The 14,293-nt window shown below is 40.7% G+C and overlaps 1 protein-coding gene and 1 pseudogene across 2 annotated transcripts; both read right to left on the minus strand.

Annotated features, from left to right (window-relative positions):
- Positions 1 to 3,018: 3,018 nt before the first annotated feature.
- Positions 3,019 to 5,933, minus strand: LOC146376542 (UDP-glucuronosyltransferase 2A2-like; annotated as a pseudogene).
- Positions 5,934 to 10,042: 4,109 nt separating this feature from the next.
- Positions 10,043 to 12,048, minus strand: tal2 (T-cell acute lymphocytic leukemia 2). Of its 2 annotated transcripts, none has more exons than XM_084947600.1 (2): positions 11,869 to 12,048; positions 10,043 to 11,288 (listed from the first exon to the last, which is right to left on the minus strand). In XM_084947600.1, the coding sequence occupies exon 2, from the start codon at positions 11,272 to 11,274 to the stop codon at positions 10,936 to 10,938; it is 339 nt and encodes a 112-aa protein (XP_084803726.1). In that variant the 5' UTR covers positions 11,275 to 11,288; positions 11,869 to 12,048; the 3' UTR covers positions 10,043 to 10,935. The 2 variants fall into 2 exon arrangements, with proteins under 2 accessions (XP_084803726.1, XP_084803725.1); XM_084947599.1 differs by having other exon boundaries at positions 11,863 to 12,047.
- Between the last annotated feature and the right edge of the window lie 2,245 nt (positions 12,049 to 14,293).

The following is a 14,293-nucleotide window of genomic DNA, read 5'->3' on the forward strand; positions in this document are numbered from 1 at the left end:
CCTCTGTCTAAAAAAGCCCATCAGTAAAATGTTCATAAACTGTACTAGTTTATTACTCTTGAGTATTTTAACTTTAACAATATTTTTCAGTACATTCATACATCAGCTTTAGACAATTAAGCGCAATCATTGTTGAGTATCATTATTTGAACTGAATTATTTGCAACTCAACTGAACAAAACTAAGCAAATCAGTTAGGTTAGGTAGAATTCATGTTTTGGAGATGGACAAAACAAAAAAATCAGTGTTTCCCACACAGAGATTTTAAGATTATGGTATATGAATGGCTGTTAGCCCCATTTTGTGTTTTTCCAGCTGGCTTGTCATCGTTGTCGCTGTAGTGATAGTCCACTAAATCACATCCCAAGACTGCAGTTAGACAGCCCACATTATCACCCTAATATTGACTGCAGCTAGATCTGGTTCTGCCCAAGAGATCTAATGGGAACTGAAATTCCATTACCCAAAAAAGAGCGCCAAGTCGCCTGCCTTCGACATGGTGATGAAATGCCAATATAGCTGCCCCCCAAAAATCTTAAGATTTGAAGCACCCCGACATTTTCAAAAAGATGTGCCACAGTGCCTGCAATGGACAGAAGACTGGGTCCAAACAACTGACCCTGCGCCATGAAGAATGAGATGTCACTCAAGTTCATATACATTTGAAGGCAGATGGGAAATAATGCAAATACATTTGGCAAGATAGAGTATCTTAATTGTGCTATTTGTATCTTGGTGCATGCTCAAGCATCCAGGTAAGTAAATTCCAAAAGGTTGATTCTGTTCATCTGGACGTGTCATTTTCAGTGAGAGAAATGTTTCGTCACTCATCCAAGTGATTTCTTCAGTCTCAGTTGACTGCAGGTTTCCCCGATCTTATAAACAGTACATTTGCACAATGGCTGAAATCAAGGAAAAGTGTCTGAACTTCTTTAAGTTTCCTTGAAGATGTTTCATCTCTCATCCAAGAAGCTTCTTCAGTTGTAAGAACAATTGGTGGAGAGTCCCAGATTTTAAGCCCTGTGGGAGTGTCCCCTAGAGGGTCATGGGCACCCTATTGATCCTCTAATGACCATTGACCAATGGCCAAGAGTACCATTCACAGAGAGCTGGGGATTGGCTACAGTTGGAGGTTGTTTGGTTTCTCTGATGTATAAATCCTGGCAATCCTACTGGCACTTAACAGCGTACACTACACAGCGTACACTACATTACTCTGTTTGTGTCGGGGGACCCAATCCTTGGGTGGACCAATCTTTTGGCGCAGCGTGTTTTGGGGTTTAAAAGCCACAGAGATGCAGTGTTTAGAAAAAAATTGCGTCTCAACTGTTCCAATACTCCTGACACATAAGGGATCACTAAGGGTTTTTGCTTAGGTGGCAGTTGACCATCTATCCTTTATTGGCTGGAACTTTCTTGAGGCGCCTTCCCAGCTTTGAGAAATGCCCAGCTGGGATAACCACATTTACTCAGGGTCTTCTTGATGTGATGTTCTTCTGCTTCCCTGGCCACTGTGTCTGTGGGGATGGTGTTTGCTCTGTGTTGTACCGTCCTGATAACACCCAGTTTATGCTCCAATGGATGATGAGCGTCAAAGCTTAAATACTGATCAGTATGGATAGGTTTATGGTACACATCAACTTTTCAATGCTCCCGATTACTGATGGAAAGTTCACAGTCTAGGAAGGCTAACTTGCTACTTTTCATATCCTACCTGGTGAATTTTAAATGTTGGTCCACCGAGTTAATGTGATCAGTGAATTGTGGTAAGTCCTGAGATTTCATTTTCACCAGGTGTCATCCAGATCGACATAACTGAACCAATGTGTGTGCTATTTGTAATTACCGTCAGCAAAAATGAACCTAAAACTTTCACCACCAGGTGGCAACACTTTCATGAAATAGAAACAAATTCACAGTTTGCTCTGACATAATTAAGCTAATCATTAATAGCAATTGTGTTTGTATGAAACCGTTTCACAAAAAGCTATCTTAGCAAATGTATTTGAACTGTCAGTAACAGATTGCTATTCCTACGTGTCATCATAGGCAACAACATCTCTTATCTTATCAGTTCACAAAAAATGGTGTTAATTGAGTATCATTGATTCATTTTACTCTTGAAGAGCTGTAAGCTGCTCCAATGTTATTTTCTTTGGAAGTGAGCATGTTATCTTCTGGGAGGAACTGGTAGTGATGAGAGCCATGTTCAAGGTGTTCAAGTCACTGTTTGCTGTCCCATTGACTAGGACACCAGTGCTTTGCATTGTATTGCCTACATCTTTCAGGGCAGAGAACATGCTACATTGACTCAGTGCACCATTTAAGTGGTATTACATGACAATAAAGCCACATTACATTAGATATTTTGGAAATAAAATTATAGAAGTTGTGTATTTTGGTGTGACCAGATATCTTCCAATTTACTGCAGCTGCTTCACAGGATGGTGGTTGACACGTGAGTGGCCTAAAAAAGAAACCTTTTTCTATTCTTTTTCAAATCCAGATTTGTGGCCATTACACTGCAGTAGATGGTACAGTATTTATAGAGCTGATGCTGGGGAAGTTCAAAGAAGATGGGGAAAAAACGATTGGGATAATATAATTCCTAAACTGTTCATAAATAAGAAGAAACATAGATAATAGATGTTATTCAAATGTATATGCTTGTGTAAACCTCTTTCAGGACATGGAGGGAAGTTTGTGTTTTGTTATGTGATTAATGTTAATGTGATTTCTATATGTAAAAATGATCCACATCTATATATAAGTTGATGGTAGTGTATTTGTGTTTGTTTGTTTTTTTAAACAAAACTCAACATCCAATCAGCATTTGGTTTTTAATGTCAGATCAACTTCAGGTACACTTCTGCAAATTGGTGCATCTGTTAATGTAGTTAGTGGTGATACATAAAGGAGAAGATGAAGGGAAATTCAACATATATGAAAGAAAGTTTCATGTAGGTAACAAATACTTGCCCCAGTCCAGCACTCACAGCACCGTTTCTGTTCAGTCTGTTATTCGGCCTTCTTTTTTGTCTTTCCTTTCCTGACACAACACCTGTGCAAACAGAAACTGCAGGTCTTGATGAAGATGAATATGATGAGTAGAACTATAGTGAGGATGAAGCCCAGGACATCCAGGCTGTGATACTGGTACCAGGTGAGTTCATGGGCCTGGACCCTCAAGTGCTTGGCTCCTTTGTTTCTCAGCGTGAACTTGATCCAGAATACTGCCTCTTCCAGAGCACTGATGGGTCTGTCGTGGTGGATGCTGGACAGCCTCATAGCATTTTCTTTGTACCTGTGAATGTGCATATAGGTTTTTGAAAAAAAAAAAAATAAATCAGCTTCAATCATTTACTGTACATAAAAAAATAAAATTGCCCATGCGACAAATAACAGATTAGTAAAATCCTATTTTGAAGCCTTGACTTGAGCATGACTAACTGACAACATTCATAGGGTAATGATGCAAAGTAGCCATGCCCTAAAGTGTTGACATCTGTTTTATTTTAAATGTGACCATAATTTAGGAGCGTTTTGTATTGAAAGAGCTATAGGGTTGTATATCCTCTTGTATGGATTTCTGCAGAGGCAGACTTCACTTTTCAGACTTTCTTTGAATGCTTTTTTTGTTTTACAATCTATGCTTTCAGTACTTAATCCAAAGTGCAGATAGTTCAAAGAACTCACGATTTGTCATTGATGACTGTGTTGATTGCGTCTCTAAGCGCTTCGGTTGTTATGAAGTTCAAATTGAGAATAACTGCAGCTCCTTTAGCCTTCATATGGACCATGTTGTCTGGCTGGTCACCGAACATTGGAATGCCCACCATGGGAACTCCGTGGTAGATGGCTTCGTAAATCCCATTTGTGCCTCCATGAGTGATGAAAGCTCTAGTTTTAGGGTGACCTAACACATGCCAAATAACTGTGTGACATTGAAAGTTAGTTTTTTACATTTGGACAACAGGAGAATTTTAATAATCCGGAACAGGGGATTTTAGCACTGTAGCACTCTATAGTGCAACAGAAGAAGAGAGAGAGAGAGAAAAAATCCCAACCTAATCAACACAGCAGGTTTGCACAAGAAGTAATAAGTTATCAGGATAGTATGTCAGAAAATTCTCAGTCTTTAAATTGTTTCCTTGTGTTATAAAAAGTGCTCACAGCTTCCAAAAACACATTTAATGTTGACTGTTGTGAAATAAGCCTCAAGTGGCTTTAAGAATTAAAATTAAGTAAAGGTTTTGAGAAAAAAAAAAATTATTTGGTTGGCAGTGGTACTGTTAAATTTGCAATCTTTCCAGCATCTCAATTCACTAGTATAATTTCTGCCCACCCAAGCCCATATCCATGAGTACCAACTTTACTTACCCAGGAGGTCATTCTGAGGGATCCAGTAATATATTCGAGTGTTGGCACCCAAAGTTGCTGGTTTTTCTCCCCTGTATCTCCACAGCACCTATAAATGGTAAAAAATTTCTAAGCTTACACTATGTTGTTGGTGTACTGTGGTGTTTTTGTTGGTGTATCACAGTGTATCAAGTTGGTGACAAAGAATTTGCACACTCTGAATTTAAAAAAACAAAACAAACTTAAGTTGGCATGTTCCCATAAGGGAGGGGAACTTGAAACATCCAATCTGTAATGTCATTAATTAATGCAGTTATCTGAAACATGAAAAACTACTCCATACTTTACACAAATTGATTACAGCTGGCACAAACATTATCCTCTGACCTTTTGTGGGATCTGAGCGAGGCCTGAGGCTATCATGTTTGCCTTCTCCTTGGTGATGTTGTTGATCATGGATCCTAAAGTGAAGATCACAATGCCATCTTCTCCAGAACTCTGCACAAATTCCTCCAGATCCTGCAACAAGTCGAATATTATCCCACTACCAACAGCCAGCTGTTTTTGCATTTTTGTTCAAAATTTTGATGGAGTCACTGGTCCTGGCAGGAATATTCTGTGATGTAATGATTAATCATATGGTAATAGGAGTGTCCTTACCTCTGGTAAAGGTTTAGCAGGTCTGCAGTGGATCCCACCAACATATTTGAAGTTGGGGAGGAAAGGACGAGGGAATTCAAAATCCCAGTAGGTTCGAATTAACCAGATGTCTGCTTTACTCACCAACTCACAGGTACTGGTGGGAGTTCCTGTTGCAATGCATGAGTAATGGACACAAACGTATCACCAATATTTCATTGATTTGCTCACCTTTGACATCAGAGTAATATCTGTCTACTTTTCCAAAAATGTGACTCATTGCAATGTCTTGGAGAGCGTAGAAGAGAAAGTTCCACACTCTCTCTGAGAAGTCCATCTTATCTGTGAGTTTGCTCATTGCACCGGGAACAAAGGATGGTGGAGCAGGCATCTGACCACAATGCCTCTCCCAGTTATAAGCTAAGGAGAAGCGAAAGGAGAAGACGAGCGGGATCCCCAAAATATCTGCTACCAAGTCACTGCCACGATAGATTGGATCAGCGAAGAGAAGGTCGTAATTTCCCTCTTTCAACTTCTTCATGACGACTTCTGATTTCACCACACCGTCCAAATACTGGATAGAAAACTGCATTTGAGTCTTGATTATTTCACTGAATCTGATGTAGATCTCCCAGTAGCTCATATAATCAATTTCGTACAGGGAGAATCGAAGGAATTCTTCTAAAAAATCCTGCAGGGCATCTTTTGAGAAAGAGACGTTGAAGGGCTCGTAGCGAAAGTGGGATGGCTCATTGGTGTTCATGTATAATGACGAGCTCGGGACCAGTACAGTCACCTGGTGTCCTCTGTCAACCAGTGTCTCCAGAACAGGCTTCATGTTTATCATCAGTGTACCACACCAAAATATTTTCTCCGTTTGCACTCCATGTCGCACAAAGTACCAGCAGGATGCAGGCAGAGAGACGCAGATCCATGGTGTCTGAATGTCAGCAGGAAAACCAGCTGTGGTCTGATCCTTTTTTAAAAGTATATAAGAAAAGATGATTATTAAATAAATAAATCTGAACCTGACTCATTTCTTTTTTATGAACCATGTCTTATTTCACCGTGCGTTAAACGTAATAATCGTAAATTTGACAGTGCTGGAAAAAATAAAACAAATAAATAGGAGAAATACACTAGGAAATGAAAAAGGTTTTCAGAGCACCAGTTTGTGGTTGTTAGTATAGTGGAGGTTGAGTGAATTGGAAATTTCAGTGGAAATTTCAGTTATATAGGCTTATACATAACTCCCACAACTTATGTGGAACTTGAGTTAGTAATATGATTACTCATACTTCTGATCGCTTCCCTTTTTAAAAAAGCCTCCTGCGTCACATAAAGTCTCTGCATGGCCTTCTTCACTACTTACTGCTACATCTACGATGTAAATCTGGATTATGGAAGCTAGAGTTTTATATCTGACCTAGGAAAATGTTGCATCGGTGCATCTCTAGCTTAAAACTAGAGGTTAGTTCCAGCATCTCTGCAAGTTTGTGTGTTCTTTGTCTTTGTTATTTTTGTCTGGCATGTTAGGTGGTTTAGTGACTCCAAATTAACCCCATCATTGCCTGTGACCTGTCCAGGTTACATCCTGCCTCTCTCCAAACGTCAGTTGGGGGACGGTCTAGGCTACCAACACAACAAGTAGTTAAGAAAATAGGTAAAGTTTTAGCTCTCCAAGAACTAACTCAGATCCTTATATTATTATGTTTGAGTTTCAACTTTGGTTTTTGACCAAATACTTTCTGATCTGACAATATTCACTTGTGCCTCCAGTCCATATTTGGATAAGAGGCACGTGTGCATGTCAACATGATACACTACGACGATGAATTTTATACCGTTAGCACTTAGCTGAAAGTACTACAGTGTATAACTACACGTCTCCCAACATTTTAAAGACTCGTAGTAGAAAGATATCCAGGAGCAGAAAGAGGCAGCTGATTTCAGAAACCTGCTGAGGCCAGAAGGGTTGCAAGAGTTGTCAGCCACGCCTTCAGGAATCATTGTTGTTCTTGGGAAACGTCACCGCTGACTGTTTGGGCGTGTAAATCTTAACTCTGGGTACTTTGTCCCCCTCATTAACATTGTAGATTCCTTTTGACGCTGGATTCAGGAGCGTCTGGAAAAACAATAAGCATTTGAATATTGGATTCAATGCCCTGCTGAGGCAGTCACTGGCCATTCAGTGTGCGAGTGTGTACTGTTTTCAACCTTAGACCTCCCCTGGTGGTGCAGTGGATGTGTGAGAGTGAGTGATCAATGAGTGATTAACCAGCAGAATCACTGAGCCCCTAACTGTGCTTTTGCCTTCATATTTAATTTTCTCTGGAACTCAACAATCTACCATTTCCTGTTTGCATTCCTACTGCTTCCACTTCTTCCTTCCTTGCTCTGTCTTCCCACCACAGGGTAAGGGGTTACAGCGCAATGCTTTTTGAAGTAGACATTTGCATAATCAGATTAGGATGTGTGATTGTCAGTGGGCTCCCCCATCAGAGGGTGCTCCAGAGGAGAGAGGGTGCTGTCCAGCCCAACAATGGAAGACTCCCCTCCTCTCACTATCCAACCAGCCCTGCACCTGCATCCCACCCAGCCACCCACCCGTGCTGCAGGTCGGCAGCTTCGCAATTCTATGCTTGGACTCGGAAGGGTAAGAGAGAGAGCGAGAGGAAGGTGCAGGGGGAGGAGGAGGGGTTCGAGTGCGTGATGGGAGTGGGAGGGCAGGGGTTGAGCTGAGATATTTAAACATGCAGAGTGTGAATTGGCTTTAAGGGGATAAAGAGCTCAGGGCCTATCGGTTGGCACCCAACTCCAGAAATTCTTTTTCATGGGCGCCTCAGCCGAGAGAGCGAGGGGCTGCCTGCACTGATCTGGCCCATTGTGATAACGGATTCAGACAGTGTGCTAGACGCTGATAAGGAAATGTGCTCTCAATAGACGATTGCCCACATACTTGGGAGAGAATAGTCAATCAGGCAAATATACTTGGTGGAGGGAATGAGAAGCGTACAGATTTGTTATTATTTCTCAGTGCATGGTTTCATAATCCTTGTGGAAAGTTGAGGTCAGAGTTATGCTCACACTGCTTAGGCGTTTTCTGTAAATAAGGTGGTTCAACAAAATGCTTTTTCACAGCCTTACAGCCTGTACGGAAAAGGCTTCACACGCCTTCCTCCAGTGTCAGATGACTGAATTATGAAACATCATGATGACTTTCACCAAAAAGTTCAGCCCACTAAGCAGTCCCCTGTTATTTTAATCTTTTTGCATTTTACCAGAAAGTTGCTCAATTTCCTGTTAAATTGCTCAAGCAGTAAACACTTCCTAAATTCATGTTATAGATGAGCCATACTGCTTGGTTGAAATATTTGTCATTCTGCCTCTACCTTAGAATTCATTTAGTATTACTGCAGCATCACAAAGAGTCACCTGTCACTTCCCACAGGCCTGCAGTCACTGTGTCCAGCTGCCCTCTGCTCCGTTTACACACCATTAGCCGGAGTTTAACAGCCGGGGTGAAAGCGCCTAAAACCGACTCAGTGTTTACTCTGCAGCTCAGTTAGTTGCTGCCTCTTGCCTGAAAACGGGGCCCATTTTCTGTTGTCACAATAGGCGATTAGACATGTAAATGTCTGACCTCAGTTTAACCGGCTGCCAAACAAGAAGACTGTTGATATTGTAGCTAGAGGTGAAAGAAATAATCCATTAATAGGTTTGCTGACTGAAAATTGATCCGCAGCTATTCTGATAATTAAAAAAAGGCCTAATTATTTATTGGCAGCAGTAAAAATAAGGGCTGCTAAATACCTTATGAAGCAACAGAGTGATGCTATCCTTTAAAAAATAAGAGAGAGAGAGCAAGAGCAGCATTTGCACTCTGGTCATCTCGACAGTGGTTGACTCCAGAGCGACCTCTGACCTCAGGGGTTGCAAGTTAAGCGGTCACTCATCCCTCAGGCCTCTGGTCAGTAGACAGAGAGCAGAGGTCAGTTTTGTGTCCACACGGTCATCATGGGCGCTGCTGAAAGCAAATGTCTCTGGGCTTACTGAGCAAGAACAAAGAGCAGCAGATTTGCTCTTAATTTCCCATCAGCTGTGTTTCTGACATAGCGTGAAACAACTTAACTATTCCACTCCATTGTCACTATTTACTGTGCATTGTATGAGTTTGTTCCATTCACAGCAACTCTGAAAAGGCAACTTATATTGTAAAAAACTATATATCTATGTATATGAAATTATATATAGTATATTTATTGGTTATTGTTAATTATAGGTTATTTTTGGTTTTTTTGAGTGTTTGGGTGTTTATTTTTTATGTATTTTTTATTTATTTATTTTTTTACCTCAACCCACAAATTGACCTTTTTGTAGGAGTGTCCACTTTCCTGCTTCCTCTACCAGTTTAGAATAGTGATTACCAAGCAGGGTTACAAATATCCCAGAGATTACTTAATATTAGCATGACTAAAACAAAAAAAGGAAACAAAATGTAAAAATAAAAATTACTGATAGCTAAAAGAAGTGCATAAATCATTTAAACACGGAGGGTGGATGGGTGAAACAACTAGCTTTGAAAATAAAACTGTTGGATAAAAAAAAAAGCAAAAGTTTGAAATGGCAAAGTAAATTAGTTAAAAGATGGAGTTTATTATCTAAAAGTATGCAATTAAATTTTCGGTTAGCTGCATTGATACACACCTGGGGAAAGATGGGTAGAAGTGTGGATAATCTTTGTAACTCCTCTGAGCAGTTCATTTGTTGCATTATCTGAATAAACTTTAATTTCAGTGGTCACACAGACGACGCTACAATTTAAAAACTACTTTTCAACCAGGATTGTTGCTTTTACTGAACTATCCTGAAAGATTAGATTTCATATCAGCACCTGGAGTAAATGTCAGACTGAAACTATAGTCCAGATCCCCTTTTCTATAATAGGTTAAAATGATAAAATGTATCTATGTCTATGTGATTCAATATTTGCTTACTGGGGGCTTTGAAACACTTTAGTGAAACAATTACTCATACTTAACAATTCAGAAGGTAACAAATCATTTATTAAATAAATAGTTCAAATAAATAACATACCTTATATTCACAAACAAACCAAAATAACTTACAAAAGAGGTATCAGAAGATCATCAGCACACTCTTAACAGGAGACAATCAACTTATTATTATTATTATCATCATCTTTGGCTATATGACATGCGTATTGTACAAAAAATGACCAAGTGAAAACACAGCGAAGAGATTTGTGTACAATTACTGAAAGAAGATTGTCAGTTTTGCCAAAATCCAACCTGACTAGTAACAAATACTGACGCTGTTGTGTGAAAGGGATGAGAAAAGGGGGGGGAAGGCTTTCTTAGGATTGATTTTTGTGAAGTGGTATAACCTTGATAATTGAAAAGAAAGGTCACATGTAGTCTTCTCTCGGAGGACGGGGGTAGCATGTCGACTAGTGGGGAAAAAGTGCCCTTGGTTATTTTGAGATTATTTGCAGGCAGTCTTGGCTGAACCATTATCTATTCAAATTCCTTATTCAATCTTTTGCTCGGAATGAGAAATTCCTTAATCCCTTCCATTTTTCCTCGTTGGCAAAACACCCCGATACTGCAAAACTAAATTAGTTCAAGGCGGGCCGGCAACAAGGAATATTAACATAAAGACACGAGAGGAATAGTACATCCAGGTTTTTACACACCCATGCAGAACACAAATCAATTTCACCTGCAAATTATATTTCATAACTTCAACACAGAGACGGTGCTCACTTTTCAGCCACGTTTGACTATCACACACTCTGCCCTGAAGGCAGACACACAACAGTCTTTACAGAGGACCAGATCAGAGCAGAAACCCCGGGAAGAAAGAAAGGGTCCAAAAGTTCACTCCAGAGTTGCTTCTGTTAGATGAGCTGCGGCTCTACCAGGCCTCAGAGCTGTCACAGCTGGATCCGGGCGACGGAGCCTCCGTGTCACTGGTCAGGGCCCAGGGGTGAGGAGGGGAGTGCAGCTGCTCCATGTTGCCTCTGAGAAAGGTGAGCAGGGCGGTGGGGGAGTGGCCGGCCGGCTGGCCGCTCTGGCTCTCCAGCAGCTGGACTAGGAAGTTGATGTAGCGCATGGCCAGTCGCAGGATCTCGTTCTTGCTCAGCTTCTTCTCCGGAGGATGGGTGGGGATGAGCTTGCGGAGCTCGGCAAAGGCAGTGTTGACGTTGTGCTGGCGCCAGCGCTCCCTCGTGTTGGTGAACACCTTTCTGGTCATGGTGCTGAGCTCAGCTGCAACAAGTGACACAACGTTAGGCCACTTAATTCAAGACATGAGAGTAATTTGTGTTTATTTTGAGTTTTTGATTCCAAACTCAATGCAAAACAGAAAAAATGGATATAAAAGCTTTAAAATAAATAAAGAAATCATCAGCGCTGGTGAGTGATAGGAGGAAGGCGGAGGCACCAGGAGCATGGTGAAATTTGCAAACTGTTTTAAACCCCACAAAAGCATTTATCATTATTGATTCATTTGCTACCTATTTCTGCAATACGCAGCCTTTGTGTTTTTCTTCATATTTAAAGGCATATTCAAGAGTTTTTTTGGCTGGCACAAGTGACACATCAAGTTCTTCTGCAGTGTTTACCATTTGCAAGTGATGAAGCCTTTAAATCATTAACAGATGGTATTTTAAGCTACATTAGAATCTATTTATTAAACTTCTTTTGCACTTAATATTTTGATAACAAATATCTGCAGCTATCAACTATAAATTACAGCACATTAAATATCTACTATGCTACTATAAGTGGAAACATTGCCTCGGAGGAGGGAAAATCTGGGAGAATGAAGTAAATGTCTCACCTGTACCTGTGTGTGGGAAATGTGCAGAAATCTCAGAGGCAGAGGTTCCTTTGTCATCGACGTGTCCTGGAGACCAGTGCGAAGGTCCACTTAGATGCGTCTCCTCATGCTCACTGAGCTCCTAGTGAGGAGAGGGGAGAGCCAGAGAGAAGGAGGGAGGGATGAGAGTGCCGAGTGCTCGCATCCCACATTTTTATAGCAGCGCAAGCTCCATTGTCTGACGTGTGCTGTCGTGGAGCTGCTGCGTGCATTGTGTGAGGTTGGTGTGATTGTTAAAACACGTAACTCCTCCTTTTTCTGTCACTTGGAACAAGTGTGTGTGTGTGTTTATGATGGTGCTGTGTTTAAATGATTTGTCTTTTTTTGTGGGGGCCTTTCTGCAGCTTTTATGATTTAACAGCTCTTTAAATGAGTATTTGTGCTGCTTTTATGATTCATTGCTCATTTAATCCTTGAAGGTTAGCGCTAAAGGTGACAAATAAATTCCTATTGAAGTGAAACTGAGACGTTCTCTCTGATCCTTCTCTTACTGCTGTGGACACTTATTCCTTTCTGCTTCTCTGACATTAGGCATGGACAACCCACCGTCCCCTCCACCGAGGAAAAGACCTTGATATCAGTGGCTGCTCTGCTTTGAATCCGGCCTGATTGGGCCACAAAAGGTAAAAATACCATATCCAGATTGACAGTCGGACAATATGGGTTTTGTTATGACTACGGTAATCTTGTTGAGCCATTCCAAGGGGCCACACATAAATTAGAGAGGAAACACGGAGAGCACAGCGTCTAACTCACCTCTCTGCAGCCACTCCTCACTCCCCCATCTCACCCCCTTCCTCTGCCTCCCACTTTCAACCTTCGTTCAGACAGAAAAACACATCTAGTTTAACCAATTGTCACTGTTCTTTTTACACCCTTCAAGTGTTGTTTCAAAGACGCAGCCTTCCATAAAAGTCTCTGTGTGGAGTAGGAATTTACATAATCCGATTAGGGGCCGGGATTAGCCCCGGGCCTGGAGAACAGGCCCGATGGGGGCCGTTTTCTGAATCGGGCATTCATGAGACCCCGCTGCACGTCCAAGAGGCTGCACCTGCAGGCCAGGCGCCGCTGCTCGCTGCCTCCGTCCAGCCTCCACTCCAGGTCTGCAGACTCACTTCTCTGTGTGGTGGTTTGATGGCGGAGTGTACCTGCTGTAAGTCATCATCATCTGGGAGCAGAATGAGGGCAAACTCGTAAAATAAATTCAACTGAATGAAGCAGCATCTTGTGTTTTTTCAGGGGGTTCTGCAGAGAAAATCTAAGCCAGAAGTCACTGCAGAATTCATATAAAAACAAATGTTGTAAATGGTAAATGGCCTGTATTTGTATAGCGCCTTACTACTCCCTAAGGACCCCAAACACTGGATCTTTTTTTAGGAGTAGACCAAATTGCATTACTTCTTCCTACACTGTTACAACACTGCCAAAGTTCGGAGAAATTACAGTAAATTAAGTCTGAGCTGTTTGGATACTTACCATTTTTAACTTTGTATACTAGTATATATAACGTAATACGTCCTGGTGATGCTGTCGTTCAAACAGCTGACAAAAACCACATAATCAGGCGTTTTATTTTTGGAGTTTGTCCCTTGCAAGTTGATGCACTGGACCAAAAATGTTACTTTTAATTTTACCCGAGCACCATCTCATTTCAACAGTTGGTATCATGTGAGGGGTTTTCATCAGAAATGTAAAACAAAGCAAACTTTCAGGAGCCTTGTTGATTGGGGCTTAGTTTTGCTTAGCCTTAAAGACACTTTTGTTAATCACCAGGAGGCATATAGTGGTAAACTTTATCATTTTTTATCAACTAAGGCAACACAGAAGGTTCACATTCAATTGGGCTCAGTCTACCTGGAAAGGTCCATTTTTGTGGGACAACACCCTGAAAACTGGAACCACATTTTGTACAGATGGACATTCATGTAGCATTTGGTTATCCTCTACAGCACCATCACTAGTTAAAACAATTTAAATCATTCAGTATAAGCTAACATTCATACAATGTTAGCTTATACAATTATAATTTTAGCACAACTGTGACACCGTGTGTGCAGTGGATTGCTAAGTCAATGATTCAAGGTTTGTCAAAGTGTGACTTGACCTGAACTGACACATGACTAAATTGTCATCTTGATGATCACTGACTAACCAGTTATTATTACATGAACTGTTTCCCGGAGGCAGTTTTTTTTAAATAAAAAAAAGAAAAAGAAAAATCCTAATCTTAAATTCACTTTATTTTCAAATGTATTTGCCTTAAAAAATAATGTTATAAGAACCCTGTGCAAAACTCAGCACCAGCTTTTTAGATAGTTTTTTTAAAATCAGTGTAAGAACAGAAATCCCAGAATATAATGAAAATGTAATAAACCTTATATATTAAAACTAG

The sequence above is a fragment of the Perissodus microlepis genome, chromosome 12 (genome assembly GCF_051167445.1).
Source record: "Perissodus microlepis isolate ML-2025 ecotype Zambia chromosome 12, ASM5116744v1, whole genome shotgun sequence".
Classification (NCBI taxonomy): Eukaryota; Metazoa; Chordata; class Actinopteri; order Cichliformes; family Cichlidae; genus Perissodus; species Perissodus microlepis.